This window comes from Astatotilapia calliptera, chromosome 3 (assembly GCF_900246225.1).
Source record: "Astatotilapia calliptera chromosome 3, fAstCal1.2, whole genome shotgun sequence".
NCBI classification, from domain to species: Eukaryota; Metazoa; Chordata; class Actinopteri; order Cichliformes; family Cichlidae; genus Astatotilapia; species Astatotilapia calliptera.
In genome coordinates this window covers 36,473,725-36,489,869 of record NC_039304.1, presented here as the reverse complement: position 1 = coordinate 36,489,869, position 16,145 = coordinate 36,473,725, and the positions used below count along the sequence as shown (strand labels likewise).

Here is a 16,145-nt window from a genome sequence, read left to right as displayed (position 1 = left end):
CCGTGTGTATAAAAAGTCCTGCGTCTTCCTTGTGTTGTTTTTACTCTTTTTAATTTCTCACTTTAAAAGATGAACTTTGTTTTACTGGATCTTTGCAAACTAGAAAATCATTTGTCTTTTGTTCAGTTTACCTGCCTCTTCTGTCCTGCGTTTGTGCTCCAGTTTTGCAGAAAAAAAAATAATAATAACAATTTTACACAAGGTTGACTCAGTCTGGAGATATTTAGCATAATATAGCACAGAGACTGGACACCATTAAAGGTCTTATTCCTCTGCCAAAAGGAGAGTGGAGGCGGAGGTACATTTTCTGTGATGTTTGTGAGATTAGACACACACACACAAAAGTACAAAGTCATTTTAGATAAAACTTAGTTGAGATGTGGGGTAGAGGCAAATGAAAAGCCTCTTAAGCATTCAGCTCAGTGAGGTTAAACCCTCTATGATGGATAGAAAAAACTTACATCATTGTTCCCATCTAATGTTCTTCCAGCTACTATGGAAAAAATGTTTTATTTATATATATATATATTATTAATCTTTTCCTCTGCTGTTCCTCTCACCTCCTGCCTCACTCTCCTTCCTATCTTTTATTCTTTCAGTATAACTCCTCTCGGCCTAGGGAGGAGTGGGAGATGTGGCACCCGACGCTGATAGCCGAGGCTCTGTTTGCCATTGCCAACATCTTCAGCTCTCTCAGACTCATCTCCCTCTTCACCGCCAACTCCCACCTCGGGCCACTGCAGATCTCCTTAGGAAGGATGCTTCTGGACATCCTCAAATTTCTCTTCATTTACTGTCTGGTAAGACATAATTGATGGGTTTGTAGCTTAAACCTATTCGCTGGAACGTTCAAGACAGGTCTACTACACAGCAAGAGCAAGACACGAGTAGGCAAAGTTCTTCATGTTTCTCGTGCACAGGAGGGAACTGGACAAGCGCCGTTCCTTCGCCTGACCCCAGTCGCTCTCGTCCGCTCCCCCATAACACTGCTCTGTTATTGAGGTTGCATGAATATAAATAGGTTTATTAACATATGACGTCTACATACACACAAAGAGTACCTTGCATGTGCGTTGTGTGTGTGTGTGTGTGTGTGTGGGGGGGGGGGGGGGGGTCAGAATGTGACCCTATAAACGACTTCCCTAAACCTGCTGGTCTGGAAGTCCAGCAGTTCATCTAAACAAAAGGCACTTATACTAAAACAGATATAGATGTGTTTGCTTTACCATATATCAGCAAGAAAAGATAAAACCTTGCTCATGATCCCAAGAGGTGTGTGATCTATGCTAGAACACTCTGTAGAGGAGTGAACGCACCCCCCTATTCATGCTACACAGAGTTGTTACAGACCTCCTAGGATGAGACATTCTTTCAATCTACAAATGATTATATACTTCTAAGCATAAATGACAATGAACAATATAAACCTGACAATAATAACTGTCCTCTGTAGCACATTTATGCAAAATTACTTTTGTTATGCATTAAAAAAAAACCTTAATTAAATGCAAATTTAAATGGGGGGGGGGGGGGTCTTCATTTTTTTAATTGATCTGAATCCAGAGATGTCAAGCTCAGAGGTGGAGAGTTTCGCAGTCTGGGGGCCACTTTTAGAAAAGCTCTCTCCTTTAGTTTTTAGCCTCAAATGATGTACTCCTACGAGGCCCTGATCACATGACCTCAGGGACCTATTTGGGGCATATAGAGGTGAAAGGTCAACGTCAACCTGCAGAGATTTCAACTAGTTTTTGCTTAGACAAGCAGACATTGAATTACAGTACACCAATTATAAATGCATTTATAATAATCTCCACACAAATGGAACACAATGTGACACTTAAGTGTTAAAAACAAGTATAAAGTTGAACCATGGATCCCCATTGAGGATTTAGCAATTGTCACAAGGGGTCCAAGAGCTTATCTTAATCACAAATACATCAGGGACACACAAAGAAATAAGTTTTTCCTTCATTATGTTGGAGATAGTTGTCAGCCACCTAACTTTTAATAGATCCTATTCAGGATCTACAGCTTAGAGACATCTTGAGGCGTAAAAAAGATACATAACTGAATGTCATCTGCATAGCAGCGGTAACAAATGCATTTAAAGATGCTCAAAATGTGCTGAAGAGGGAGCAGGTGTAATACAAACAATAAGGGCTAAAAAACAGAAGCTTGTGGCACACTGTCGCTAAGAGAAGAAAACAAGGATCTGTATGAGAAACTGCCACAGAAAAGCGTTGTTCAGGCAGCTATGATGCAAACCACTTCAACACAGATCCTGATGCACCCACACAGTGATTTATTACCCTATTATTGTTACCCTATTGTACAAGATGTGATGTCCAACAGTATCAAAAGCAGAGGTAAAGTCCAACATCAGCAAAACAGAACATCCTCCTGCATCACTGTGCATGGACACTGTATAAAGAGCTGTTTCAGAAGAATGAGCGCTGCGAAAGTCAGATTTACATTTATCAAGAATACAGTTTTTATCTAAAACCGCTATAAGCTCCTTATCCACAGCCTTTGCTAAGATCTTAGCAATACATGACAAGTTTGGTGTGTGTCTGCTAAGAAAAGAAGGCTCAAGCTTGGGGTTTTTATCATTTTAAATAAGCAGGGCCTTGACCAGAGAGCAGTGAAGTGTTGATTCTAGTGAGCACTCAGAAACCTATAGTACAACAAAACAGCATTTTATTTATGTCATACATTTGCATGCTGATACATTCCAAGTACCATGGGCTCGAGCATCTTTTCCAAGGACAGTGTGACATGCAGACTGAGAGAGCCAGTGATCTAATAAACTGTACCATCACTTAATCATCTTATATTTTAGTACTGGTTGCAGCTTATATAATTCATAGCAATATAATATTTTTTTCTATTTTCTAGAGGAGAATAATGTAATTATGTTCACTTAGAAAACATCTGACTCACTCTGTAGCAGGACACTCCCTGCTACAAGGACACATCATGTTCTCTTTTCCAGCTCCACACAATGAAGGAAAAAATATTGAATATTAAAGTTACTGCAGCAGCAACAGTACTGAGTTTCTATTACATGCACTGTTTGAGTGGTGGATGCTCATATTAAATGCATTCAAAAGTCTTTGTAAGCCAAAGGTCAGGATTCAGGCTGCTGTAAATGTTATGTATTGAAAGGGGATCTCCCTAATATGCACCCTCAGGCCCACATCCCTGACTATGAGCATAGTAGCCCCACCTACCTTCTGTTCAAATGTTCGGTTTATGAGTGGCAGCCAATCAGAAGTAAGTCAACATAAAGGAGGAAAGAAGGTCAAACTGCCAACTCTTTGAGCCACGATCGCCCACCATTCTGTGCAGGATGGAGCCCGTCCTGACCTCTGAGATGGGCTCCAGTCCCCCAGTTACCCTGAACTGCATAAACAGAATATGTATAGATGGATGCTCAGCCTTTGTCTTTTGAATTCTAATTGTATTAGTGAGTTCATTTTGAAGTTAAGAACCCACATTAGCATTCACTTCAATTTTATCTAAAAGGCTGCTGCTTTGAGTGGTATTTAATCTCCTCTACCTTCACTCACTCTACACGTCAACTTTTCCATCTGTTTTCTTCTAATTCACACACATGATTTCTGTCTTGCTTACTGCCTTTCATTCCTCGTGTCTCCAACACATACCTCCACCTCTCCAGCCACTTTTCCATCTGCTCCCTACTTTCACTACAGATCAGAGTGTTGTGTGTAAAAACCAGAGTCCACAGAATCTCTTTCCCGACCTCATCTGTCAGCCTCTCCATCACCACTGCAAACAAGAATGGCTCAGAGTTGATGTCTGATATAATCTTACCCCCACCTTGAACCCATCTGTCAGTTCTACAGCACACCTTCCCACCCTTACTACCATGCAGAGTAGAAGTAAGGACAAAGCTGCAGCTAGCAGGTAGCTGAAAATTCTTGAACCAGGCTCTTTGAATTCATCAGTGAATTTTGAACCCTTCAGCCTTCTTCTCTCGAAGGCAGATTTAATTTCTTTTTCTTTTATGGCACGGTTAGCTTGATTAGCAGAACAGTCTCTGCACCACCACATCACTATGTGTTGCTGACCTCACTACAGGGAGTGCAGAATTATTAGGCAAGTTGTATTTTTGAGGAATAATTTTATTATTGAACAACAACCATGTTCTCAATGAACCCAAAAAACTCATTAATATCAAAGCTGAATGTTTTTGGAAGTAGTTTTTAGTTTGTTTTTAGTTTTAGCTATTTTAGGGGGATATCTGTGTGTGCAGGTGACTATTACTGTGCATAATTATTAGGCAACTTAACAAAAACCAAATATATACCCATTTCAATTATTTATTTTTACCAGTGAAACCAATATAACATCTCCACATTCACAAATATACATTTCTGACATTCAAAAACAAAACAAAAACAAATCAGCGACCAATATAGCCACCTTTCTTTGCAAGGACACTCAAAAGCCTGCCATCCATGGATTCTGTCAGTGTTTTGATCTGTTCACCATCAACATTGCGTGCAGCAGCAACCACAGCCTCCCAGACACTGTTCAGAGAGGTGTACTGTTTTCCCTCCTTGTAAATCTCACATTTGATGATGGACCACAGGTTCTCAATGGGGTTCAGATCAGGTGAACAAGGAGGCCATGTCATTAGTTTTTCTTCTTTTATACCCTTTCTTGCCAGCCATGCTGTGGAGTACTTGGACGCGTGTGATGGAGCATTGTCCTGCATGAAAATCATGTTTTCTTGAAGGATGCAGACTTCTTCCTGTACCACTGCTTGAAGAAGGTGTCTTCCAGAAACTGGCAGTAGGACTGGGAGTTGAGCTTGACTCCATCCTCAACCCGAAAAGGCCCCACAAGCTCATCTTTGATGATACCAGCCCAAACCAGTACTCCACCTCCACCTTGCTGGCGTCTGAGTCGGACTGGAGCTCTCTGCCCTTTACCAATCCAGCCACGGGCCCATCCATCTGGCCCATCAAGACTCACTCTCATTTCATCAGTCCATAAAACCTTAGAAAAACCAGTCTTGAGATATTTCTTGGCCCAGTCTTGACGTTTCAGCTTGTGTGTCTTGTTCAGTGGTGGTCGTCTTTCAGCCTTTCTTACCTTGGCCATGTCTCTGAGTATTGCACACCTTGTGCTTTTGGGCACTCCAGTGATGTTGCAGCTCTGAAATATGGCCAAACTGGTGGCAAGTGGCATCTTGGCAAATGCACGCTTGACTTTTCTCAGTTCATGGGCAGTTATTTTGCGCCTTGGTTTTTCCACACGCTTCTTGCGACCCTGTTGACTATTTTGAATGAAACGCTTGATTGTTTGATGATCACGCTTCAGAAGCTTTGCAATTTTGAGACTGCTGCATCCCTCTGCAAGATATCTCACTATTTTTGACTTTTCTGAGCCCGTCAAGTCCTTCTTTTGACCCATTTTGCCAAAGGAAAGGATGTTGCCTAATAATTATGCACACCTGATATAGGGTGTTGATGTCATTAGACCACACCCCTTCTGATTACAGCGATGCACATCACCTAATATGCTTAATTGGTAGTAGGCTTTCGAGCCTATACAGCTTGGAGTAAGACAACATGCATGAAGAGGATGATGTGGACAAAATACTCATTTGCCTAATAATTCTGCACTCCCTGTACTGTAGCTTCCTGCCAAGATCGATACTCTTCAGTCTCAGGTGGAGGGAAATAACCTTGGTGTGGTGCTTGTATTGCTCCCCCCTCTCCCGTGATATAAATATGATACTCGCGTGTGTGGTCTGAATGTTTAAGTGGTTCTGTGTCTACACAGACACACACACATCTGATGAAACAGACATGCAACATTTCAGTCAATCCGGCTTTCTACACAGGCAGTATGATGTCTTACTTGCTTTTTACATGTGCTAAACATCCAGATTTACCTTGAACATTGTCAAGCCTATTACACGTTCCCAACGATAGGAAGACATCCAACAATCGGGTTGTCAGTAGGAATTGAATTCAGGCCACCCCTCTTTTGTTTCTTGTTAAGCAGCTTTGAAGTTTCCATTTTATCCAGTACTGTCTGCATCTTTGATGATGATGAAAGCAAGCAAATTTCTCAGCATGCTGCATCCTTGATTGGCGGTAGAAGGACATTACAAGCCCATTTCATTACATCTGAAACTCATTAATTCCTCCCCAAAGGAACTCCTAACGTACAACACAATCCACGTGTGAATTGCTTTGCTCCTGACAGTCTTAAAACCAATCCCAGCAACCCCCGGGCACCTACGCCATAATACTTCATGTTCACACAGTAGCAGCTTTATGTAACACTACTCATGTTAGCTCTCTCCTGTTTGAGATGAAAGCTGCGTTTTAAAATGGCCTGGAGGCACTAAAGGTCAATCCCTGTAATAAAAGTGAAATGTTATATTTGCAGAGCTTCACTTCAAAATGAAAAAGTATTGAGGGTTTTTTCTTTCAGATATTGAGAAATCAGTATTATATTTCATTATATGTTGGTGGTTAATGTGTGGAGTCTCGAGGTGACGGCGCAAAATCATTGGGTGGAGTGTCGTGGTTGCTAAGAGTATGTGTTAGATCAGGTGTTTAAGTGCAGCGCTGATGTGTTTTGTCTTGTGTTTTTCATTATGTGTAGGTCCTGTTAGCATTTGCTAATGGTTTGAACCAGCTGTATTTCTACTATGAAACAAAGGCATCAGAGGAACCCAACAACTGCAAGGGCATCCGCTGTGAGAGGCAGAACAACGCCTTCTCAACGTGAGTACCATTTCCAACTATATCTGCATGTACTTGAGTACGTGTAGAGTCTGTTAGGAAGTGAAAAAGGGTTGAAACTGCACCAGTTTGGTATAAATACTGGTTTTTGGTTTTGCAAAACTGTTTTGTTTTTTGTTTTTTCCTTTTAAGTGCGCTTTAAATTTTCCCGCCTTTCCATAATTTTCTTGTCACATTTTATTGTTTTAGTCATGCTAACAATACCAGGAATTTAAAGTTTGATGTTCTGAATTAAATTTGGTGATCTATTGTCATTTGGTAATTGTCTTTAATGCTAATTAAATCAAATGTTAGTATGCTAGCACTGCAAACTAAGATGGTGAACATGGCATGTCAGAAAGCTGATGGTATTTCCTAGAGTCTGACCAGTATGGGATTTTTAAGACCAGTTTCCAGTGTTTTAACCCTTTGATATACAACAAACATAAAATCTGAGTAGAAAAAGTTATTTTTTTACTGTAAAAACTACAAACATGTTTAACAAATCATCTTCATAACTTGAAATGCAAATAGAAATGGTTTTTAAAAAATTATACACAAGTTTTGCAAACAACAAAGTACACCACAGGCCTAAACTGGTATATAGTTTGAAGTCCGCACTGTCGACCCAAGTTGAAATGGGTCGCTGCATCTTCTTGCTGTGTCGTCTTAAATCGGTCATGTGATTGACCCCGGGGAGTTAAAAATCTGATTCCAGCTGATATTTTCTCTGTCAGAATTGAAAACAAATGCATTGTTTTATAAATAAAATGAAACTTATTTGAAATTTAGATTAAAACATAAGTACTTACTGTATTTTGTAGCGTTCTGTAATTCCATCGATGGTCGTACATTTCTAGACCCGGTTTACTTTTCCTTTTTTTTAATTAAAGCAAAGAAACAAACCCATTGCCCTGCCTGTCTGTGTTAAGTTGAATATAAATGATATTTCTTTAGTCATTTTTCTGTAAACAAACCTTTATTTAAACCTGCTCTTCAGTGTTTGATAAAAATGAACTGTGAAACTATCAGGTTACAGTGATGTACACATCCATTTAAGTTGCACTAGATGTATGTGTGACTATTTTATTGCACACATCAAATGTGTAGAAGTACTACATTGATCTCAATTCAAAGTCTTATTCGCGCAGACCTTCGTCTTGTGCATCGTTGCACCAGATAATGATATGGAAATGATTTTTTTGGTGTCGAGTAGAAGCTCAGGCTTGTTCAGTGAACTTGGGGAATATTAATACCGTGTTCTCTTTGCATGTGAGGTCGGTAAATGTGGAGGCAAGTCAAGGTTTCACTCACGGAGAGGCCAAGTTTGAGTTACTGTTCATACAGCAGCTTTTCACAGGCTCAGCAGAGATCCAGAGTCTCAGTGCTGAGTGAGACAGAGTGAAAGCCAAGATGAGTCAGTGGTCTGAATATTGATCAAGGCAGTGGTTTGTTTTAGATAATAGCTGTATTGATTCGCGATCAATTCCATTACAGTAAAGTCCTCGGTACAATGATAGGGCCGTGAGGACCATGCTAAAACAACAGCTCCCACTCTAAACTTTGTCTGCTTTTATTAAAGGTAAAAAGAGAGGTATGTTTGATATCCATGTATTCAACCACAGATTATCATGCAAGTAAAGTTTGACCCAGGACGCTGCTAATGATTTTATTTCTGCTGAAAAGTCAAACTGTGACCTTAGCTAAGTTTGTTTTTAGGGTGTCTATCTTGTTGGGCAAAGAGAGTGGGTCTTTTAAAGAAATACTGCAGTGGCCTGAAGTGAAACTGACTGGAGTTCCTGACCCTCTGAATTAACAATTACAATTACATTTTAACCAAGACTTTCAAGTCAAATAAATCTGAACATGTCATTTCCAGTCTAAGGAGCTTGGAGAGAAAAAAAACATCTGCATTTCTTTCAGTTTCCTTGAAGATGTTTCACCTCTCATCTGAGAAGCTTCTTCGGTTCTAAGTGCAATTAATGGAGATTTTGAGCCCTATGGGAGTGTCCCCCCAAGAGGGTCATGGACCCACTATGGATCCTCTACCTAATCATATGAGCCAAGGTGTGAAAATGGGTGTGGGTCACAAGCAGCCAACGTTTCTGGTGAACCCATTGTAAGACCAAGCCCCACACTATCATGTGATTTCCTGAGGTCAAATGTCCCAGGATGTGAGTGGGTATCTGAAAACTGGATAATAGACGGCAGACAGTAGTTGTTGTAAACCACCGCCTCTGTTCAAAGATGTTCGTTCACAGGGGACATAGATGGCTTCTTACTTACCAGTGTTTATTTGAAGATGTGCTCAACTCAGCCTTGGTTGTAATATTAACTCCTCACAGCTAAGAACTGTAGAAGACCACAGCAGGTGGCCATTTCTAGTATGATCTTCAGGGATTTTTAGATTTCTTCTGGTTGTATCTGGTTTAAATTGTCAGCAGAGCAAATTATTAACCGAAACCTTTAACACAGGACACTCACAGACAGCAGAGCAGGCTCACATGTTTGAAAGTCAGGAGTCACTTTTTATTTTCTCTCCTGTAGCACACAACTTCTCTCTGACACTTTCTTACTACTGGATGTGCTTTGTGTGGCCTCTTTCATCATTCACCCAAGTAAGGGAGGAGGCAGCTTTGATAAAGCAGTGAGGAGGTTGCTGTCTTGGGGTTATTATTATAAAAGGTGTTTGTTTTGTTTTTTAACCTGAACTACAATCGTTTCTTAAATCATATCAGATGCATAAAGTCTCACTTGATTTATGAGCTCAGTGATTACTTTCCTGCTGAGTTGATGGTCTCAGTCACAAGTTTTAGACTTTATCATGATACAACATGATGTTTAACATGTACTTTATGATTTTCATTAGTCCAAAACGAGGATAAAGCAGGGTATACTTTAGGGCAGGCCTAGCTTATCCTTGACAAATCGCTATTATAACAGCGTGTAGTGTCTCTCAATCAGATTAAAGCCACCCGTCCTCATCTCGCACATGTAGTTTTAATAACATAAGATGTCAGCCCAAATGGCAAATTTGTGGCTTCAAAGGAGGGATGTAGCAGCCAGTGGCACGATGTTATGGTGGCTACATCCATCTTTTCTATGCAGTCTATGAATCGCAGGCCGTCAGAATTACTTTCACTGGTCAATCCCTGCTTTGGAATCACTGGAAAATGTTTCCTGCTCATTAGGAGTCCATTTTCTTCTGGGGGAGTAAATCCCATCATAGTCCAGGAACAATAAACACCTAAAAATTGGAGCAAAATAAAGCACAAAACACCTTTCTGTAGGAGTTGCAGTCATAATTAATTACAGTGTTCGGCTCAATCTTTACACCTTTTTCAGACAAGGCTTAAAAATGTATATTATTTTATCTTTGTGCATATAAATGACCATAATTTTATTGATTTGCAAACATTTGAAACCAGTATGCAAAGTTGGGGGGGGGGCTCGTTTTTTTTAATGCGGCTATTTGATGGTCAAAGTGCAAAAGTCACGAGGGTTTTTTTACCGGTAACTCTTCTTCTCTGTGTCGCTAAAAAGAATAAACGCGCTCAGCAAACCTTGAGTCAAAGTGACAAACATGTCGCGCTGATCAAAGCTTCTCATCTGTACATCAGCGCTGACGTGGTGGATCCAGAGTCTGGGGGGAAAGAAATCAGCCTCACACTGGAGCTAAACTAGCGAGCAGATCACAGCGATGACGGCTGAGAGTGACGCATTATGCAAACAGCGATCGCAGCCCTGCGGGCAACGCAGCCTGCATCAACATTCAAGAGCGTGTGTGTCTGTGTGCATTCCTGCGTGTGTGTTCTGCTCCCTTGCTCTGTAATTCACACACACTTATCAGCATTTCTGAGTTATTTCACACGATCACTTCCTGTTTCTGCTCAGGTGTCCCCCCCACTCCTCCTGTTCTCGCTCATCTGTACTTCACACACACTTATCACCTTTAATGTGTCAGCGTGATTACACTGTGCACTGTGTGTGTGTCTCTCACCGTGTTTGTCTCTGCCTCTCCTTCTCTTTTCTTTGCCTTCACACAAATGTTGTAAATAATCCCTAATTTCCTTTCACAGTCTGCACACCCCCATCTATTTTCTTTCACACACAACTCTGGCGCTCTCTCGGATTTGCACACTTTCGTTGCATCTCTCTCTTTTCCACAGCAGCAGCGGCAGCAGCATGGGAAGCTGCGGGGTTTCTGATTCACCTGATTCAAATGAGGAACTCTGAGTACTTTTAGATTGTTTTCCACTTGGTTCAGTAATTGATTAAAAAATGTTGGATTTTAAAAACATGATTCTGCAAACTGATGTTGTGGAAAAAACAGGTTATGGAGGATCTAATGACTGTTTTGTGTGAGTGAAAAAATGCTTTTGTGTGCAGGTAAAAAGATATATAAAATATATAATAATGGATTGCATTTATATAGCACTTTTTGGGGCCCTCAAAGCGCTTTACAGTGCCACTATTCATTCACTCTCACATTCATACACTGGTGGAGGCTACAGTTGTAGCCACAGCCACCCTGGGGCAGACTGACAGAAGCGAGGCTGCCATATCGCGCCATCGGCCCCTCTGGCCAACACCAGTAGGCGGTAGGTGAAGTGTCTTGCCCAAGGACACAACGGCCGAGACTGTCCGAGGCGGGGCTCGAACTGCCAGCTCTTTGAGCCACGATCGTCCATATCCATATCTGCGTTTCTGGGTCGAGCACAGTCAGACCAAAAGTCGTTGACTTGTGCCGAGATCTACTCAGGACAAACCAAACAAACACAATAGTTTTTCTTCAGACAGATTGCCACATTGAGCATGTGAATTTCCTAAATTTAGAGTCACTTTTATGGTAATGTATTAAAAAAATCAGCGCTGCCACCACCCTTTATCTTCCGAGTGCACAGAATGAGAAACTGGATTTGCGGCAGAACAGTCCTTGGGCAGAGCAGGCTGAGGGTTTATTAGAGCACTGTTCAATACCACATGCAGTGACTGTCAAAGTCAGGACATCTATGTGGTGAAGGTGAGGCTCTCACTGTTTCAGACCTCAGACGCACCGCTGTCTGTGTGTGGGAAGAGAGAACGAGGGAGTGGCGAATGGTTTCGCTGACTGTAATTAGTGGACCTAAGGTGGCGTCTGCACAGGAAGTGGTTTCTTTGTAGGCCTTTGGTCACTAGCCCATATTCCAGCTTCGGTTGCCTAGGTAACAGTCTGTCAGCGGTGTCTTTTGATCTCACTTCAGTCACTTTTCTTTAATTTGAGAAGAGTTAAAGTTACAATGTGTAAAATCAATGCGTGTCCACGTCTGTTTACTCTGGAGGAGGCTGTAAAACTTTGTGAAAGGAATCTGTTACAAGTCGATGAATCAGTGATGACAATGACACTGAGTTGATTTGTTTAGGATGTCCTGAACTTTTCTGCCATTAAACACTGCTACTGTTAGGCACTTTTAGCTCCTGTTACCTCCTGTTAGCTGTTGTTAGGTAGCATTAGTGGAAATGGAATGGATCTAGCATTATTAGAATCGGATATTTAATGAATAAACTCTGTAATCAAACTGTTTATCAGAGTGAAAGCGGGATTTTTAGAAGACACGCTTAAAACTAGCGGGCATAAAGTTGGCTTATAACCAGCTGCAGTTGTTTAGCCGGCTCATTGTCAACTGTGCAGAGATGGAAGGATCAGGTCTAATCTGCTGACCAAACTTGATTGTGCAAACATCAGATCAGTGAACAGGAGTGCATGTCTAACAGCGCTACATGTAACAAAGAACGCATAACCTGTGCCACAGCATCAGGCAGCTCATAATCCCAGCAGGCTGCTTGATTTCTCACACCCTAAAAATGGTTCATGTTTACTAGAAAGAGCGGCGCTATAGGCTGCGCTGATTAATTGCACACTGTCTGGCTGCTGAATCTAAACACACTTTGTTTTCTCTCACAGATTCGCTTCATACAGCGTTTCTGTGTCACAATGCACAACACATTCGCACGCAGTCGCTTTCTCGGCTCGCCTCCCACACAGCTGCAGAACTATAACAGTCAAATGACTGCGTGGCTGCGAGACTCAGCTGTAGCAGTTTACTGCTCGGCTTAGTGGACAGAAAGATGAGAGAGGATGGAGAGCAGGGAGGAGAAAGGCAGATGATATTGGGATACAAAATTAGACGCGTATGAGAGGACGCACAGACGCACGTGCCCAGTAAATAGTGGTTATCAGTTGGTATCACTCTCATACATCTGACATGCAGACACCCTCCTGTAGCTAAAAGGTGTGTTATCATTTATTGTCATCACTGATAAACATAAAGTCAGCCAGATTATCGAGGATTATCTTGAATAATAAAATCTCCCACTGAAAATGGAGCTTTCCAACACGTGATCGTTTTGATGTATATTTAACTCTGGGCTCTGTAAGCACCATGATATGACAACAGTACTTTGTGAATTACTGCTTTTAAACTTCAGGTGTAAAAGTGTGAAAACTGCAGACATACTCAATTTTCCACCCTGTTTTATTCTGGATTGACCAAATTTTTCAAAACTGAACACCTAACTCTCCGAAAACGTTAGAGCACTTATGCTAATATGTGATGTCTTGGTAAATCGAGCAGATATTTGAAGTTTACACAGCACCATCCTCGCATGAAAATATCTTAAAAGTTTATTTTGTGACCCAGAAAGAGTAATATTTCAAACTCTGCCACTCTGTGTTCCTCCGCCACTGCCTCGTTTGAGTTTTGGACGAAATGCATTCTGGGATACTGCATTTCCTCATTTCGAGCTGATTGGAGACTAGAACAGCCAGTCAGATATTTTGCATCCAAGTCTGTGATTGGCTGGTTTTGTGGCACAAATATAACGGTGTACACATAGAGTTGAGCGCGCACGGGCAGAAATGTTGAGAGCGTGAGCAACACATTGCGAGCGAGTGCAAATGCAAAAACTGAGCGAGAGGGGCTGCTATTGTGTGTGTGTGTGTGTGTGTGTGTGTGTGTGTGTGTGTGTGTGTGTGTGTGTGTGTGTGTGTGTGTGTGTGTGTGTGTGTGTGGATAATAGCAAATACTGAAATACATTTTTTGCACGCAGCAATGAATTTTATTCACTCAAATTTAGTTTTTCTTCGTTCAAAATCAACTTCTCCTCAAAATGCAACACTTGCACCTGCAATTTTTTTTTCCGTGCGCTCAGAACAGTGGCACTAAAATAACGCCATAAACATTCTCTTGTATACATTAAGAATCAAACCAGCAATTCAGGCCATAAATTAAGTGGAAACGTGTTTCCTGAGGTCATAAATCAAGCGAGTCCTCGGTTGTTTGCTTGTACAATTGTGTAGATCGAGGACGAATGAATAGGTCAGGAGGGAGGTGCGTTGGAGATCCTAAAACTGATTAAATTGTGAGGCCATAAAAGTACCATCAGACTTTGATCCACCGTGCAGTCTGGAAAGAATCTGATTGGTGGACAGTTTCACTTTTTTAGCATGACAATGACACCAAACACTGGTAGTTCAGTAAAAGCACACCTGGATAGAAAGGCACACAGTGGAACACTTTCAGTCATGGGTCGGCCTCCCCAGAGCCCGGACCTCAGCAGTGTGGGGATCATCTCGACAGCTTTCAATGTCCTTCACGAAACCTAGAGAACTATTCCTGAAGACTACTTAAAGAAATGATAAGAAAGCTGCCTAAGAGAGCGTGTGTTGAAGAACAAAGGTGGGCTCACCAAATATTGACTATTGAGCTCATTAGAATTGTATAAACTCTGTCTTTGCCTCATATACTGTAATTCTGTGTTTACATATGTTTGAATAAACTTCAACTATTTCCCATTTTGATTGCAAACAATAGAGAAATAAGGAGTGGCACAAGATTTATGCACAGTACTCTATGCAGTGGATTCTTTTCAATGTCAGTGTGACTACTTTTGATCTGTCACGGAGGAAACACTCACCTTTCTTTTGCCCTTTCAGCAGAAAGACATAAGATTGTTTTTGCGCAATAGAATCAAAATAAACTACATTTATATAACATGTTTGTTCCATAAAATGTGTTTTAGAAAAAGATTAAAAGATTCAATAAAAAAAACAAACTCAAAATGGAAATCATTAAAACAAAACATTATAGATGAAAGCTAAAAAATACCAAAGACAAGAAGAGAATAAAGCATTCATGAAATCCTTTGAATAACAGAAAAGATTTAAAGGGCACTGGTGATGTTAGCACTGATCCCAGTTGGCTGACTGTCCCACAGATTTGGAGCTGTAATGGCAAAGGCCTCGTCACTGTTTACTCACCTAGCTGCCGGAGCAGGCCGCCTGCTGGTGGTACCTATGGGAGTGATAACAACTGATAACGGGCATTCAGTGGGCTGATAGTGCTGAAGTTATGGGTGAGAGAAGGAGCAGGTGGAAAGAGGAAGAAATATGGAGTGGAGAGGAGAGATTTGGAGCGAGAATGGAAAGAAGAGAAAGGACTGAAGGTGAGGAGAGCAGGAGGACAGAGAGAGAAAGCAAGGAGTTGAAACAAAAAGTGGAAAGAAGAAGAAATGATGAGAGAGTAGAAAACAGTGAAAAAGAAATGAGACAAATAAGGACACAAGGGTCAAAGAACAGAAGCATAAAGGAGGCAAGATGGGGAGAAAGGGGGATGAGAAAAATAGAGAATAAACAAGGACTGATGGTAGTGAGGATAGGAGTGGAAATGGTGAGAGTGAGGAAGAGTAATAGGAAAGGAAAAATTAGGGAAGGAAGTGAGAAAAGCAGGGAATGGAAAGGGTAAACAAAGGAGATGGAAAAGTTAAAGTAAAGAGGGAAGAAAACAAGAACTGAACATGAGAATAAAGGAGGAATGGAGAAAAACAGAAGGATATCGGAGAGAAGGAAACAAAAATAGATGAGCGAGAACAAGGAGCAAAGAATAGATAAGGTGAGGTGAAAGACGAGGACACAGTCAATGAGACGGGAGAGGATGCAAACGAGGAGAGGAGAAGAAACAAGCAAAGAAAAGAAAGAGAGAAGATCAAATAAAAGGTACAAGCGTGCAAGACGAAGGGGACGAGGACAAGTGGGTGAAGCCGAAGCAGAGATATGAAAAACCAAGCTTGGATAACAGGAAACAGCAGAAAGGTGGAGAAGGGGAGGACTAATGAATTACTGGATACTAGAGATTGCATCAAATGTTGCTTGGCGAGAATTTCGAGGGAGAAGACGAGGAGGTTTGTTCCTCCTCACTTCGGTTGAAAGTTCACCGCCTCTCGTTTCTCCCTCCTCCCGCTCATTGTTCATTCCCCTCCTAAACACGTTCCTCCCCCCCTCGTTTCATAACTGTGGTGCAATATCACGCTTGGTTGCTTCATTCATCGTGGATTCAATCC

General features: G+C 41.3%; 1 protein-coding gene across 1 annotated transcript in view; it reads left to right on the top strand.

The window, feature by feature from the left end:
• The window catches only part of trpc5a (transient receptor potential cation channel, subfamily C, member 5a), a 207,613-nt gene that overhangs the window by 172,660 nt on the left and 18,808 nt on the right, over positions 1 to 16,145 (top strand). The window contains exons 12-13 of the mRNA XM_026163141.1: positions 600 to 800; positions 6,649 to 6,770. Coding sequence (XP_026018926.1) covers positions 600 to 800; positions 6,649 to 6,770 — 323 coding nt within the window. The remainder of the gene's footprint in view (positions 1 to 599; positions 801 to 6,648; positions 6,771 to 16,145) is intronic.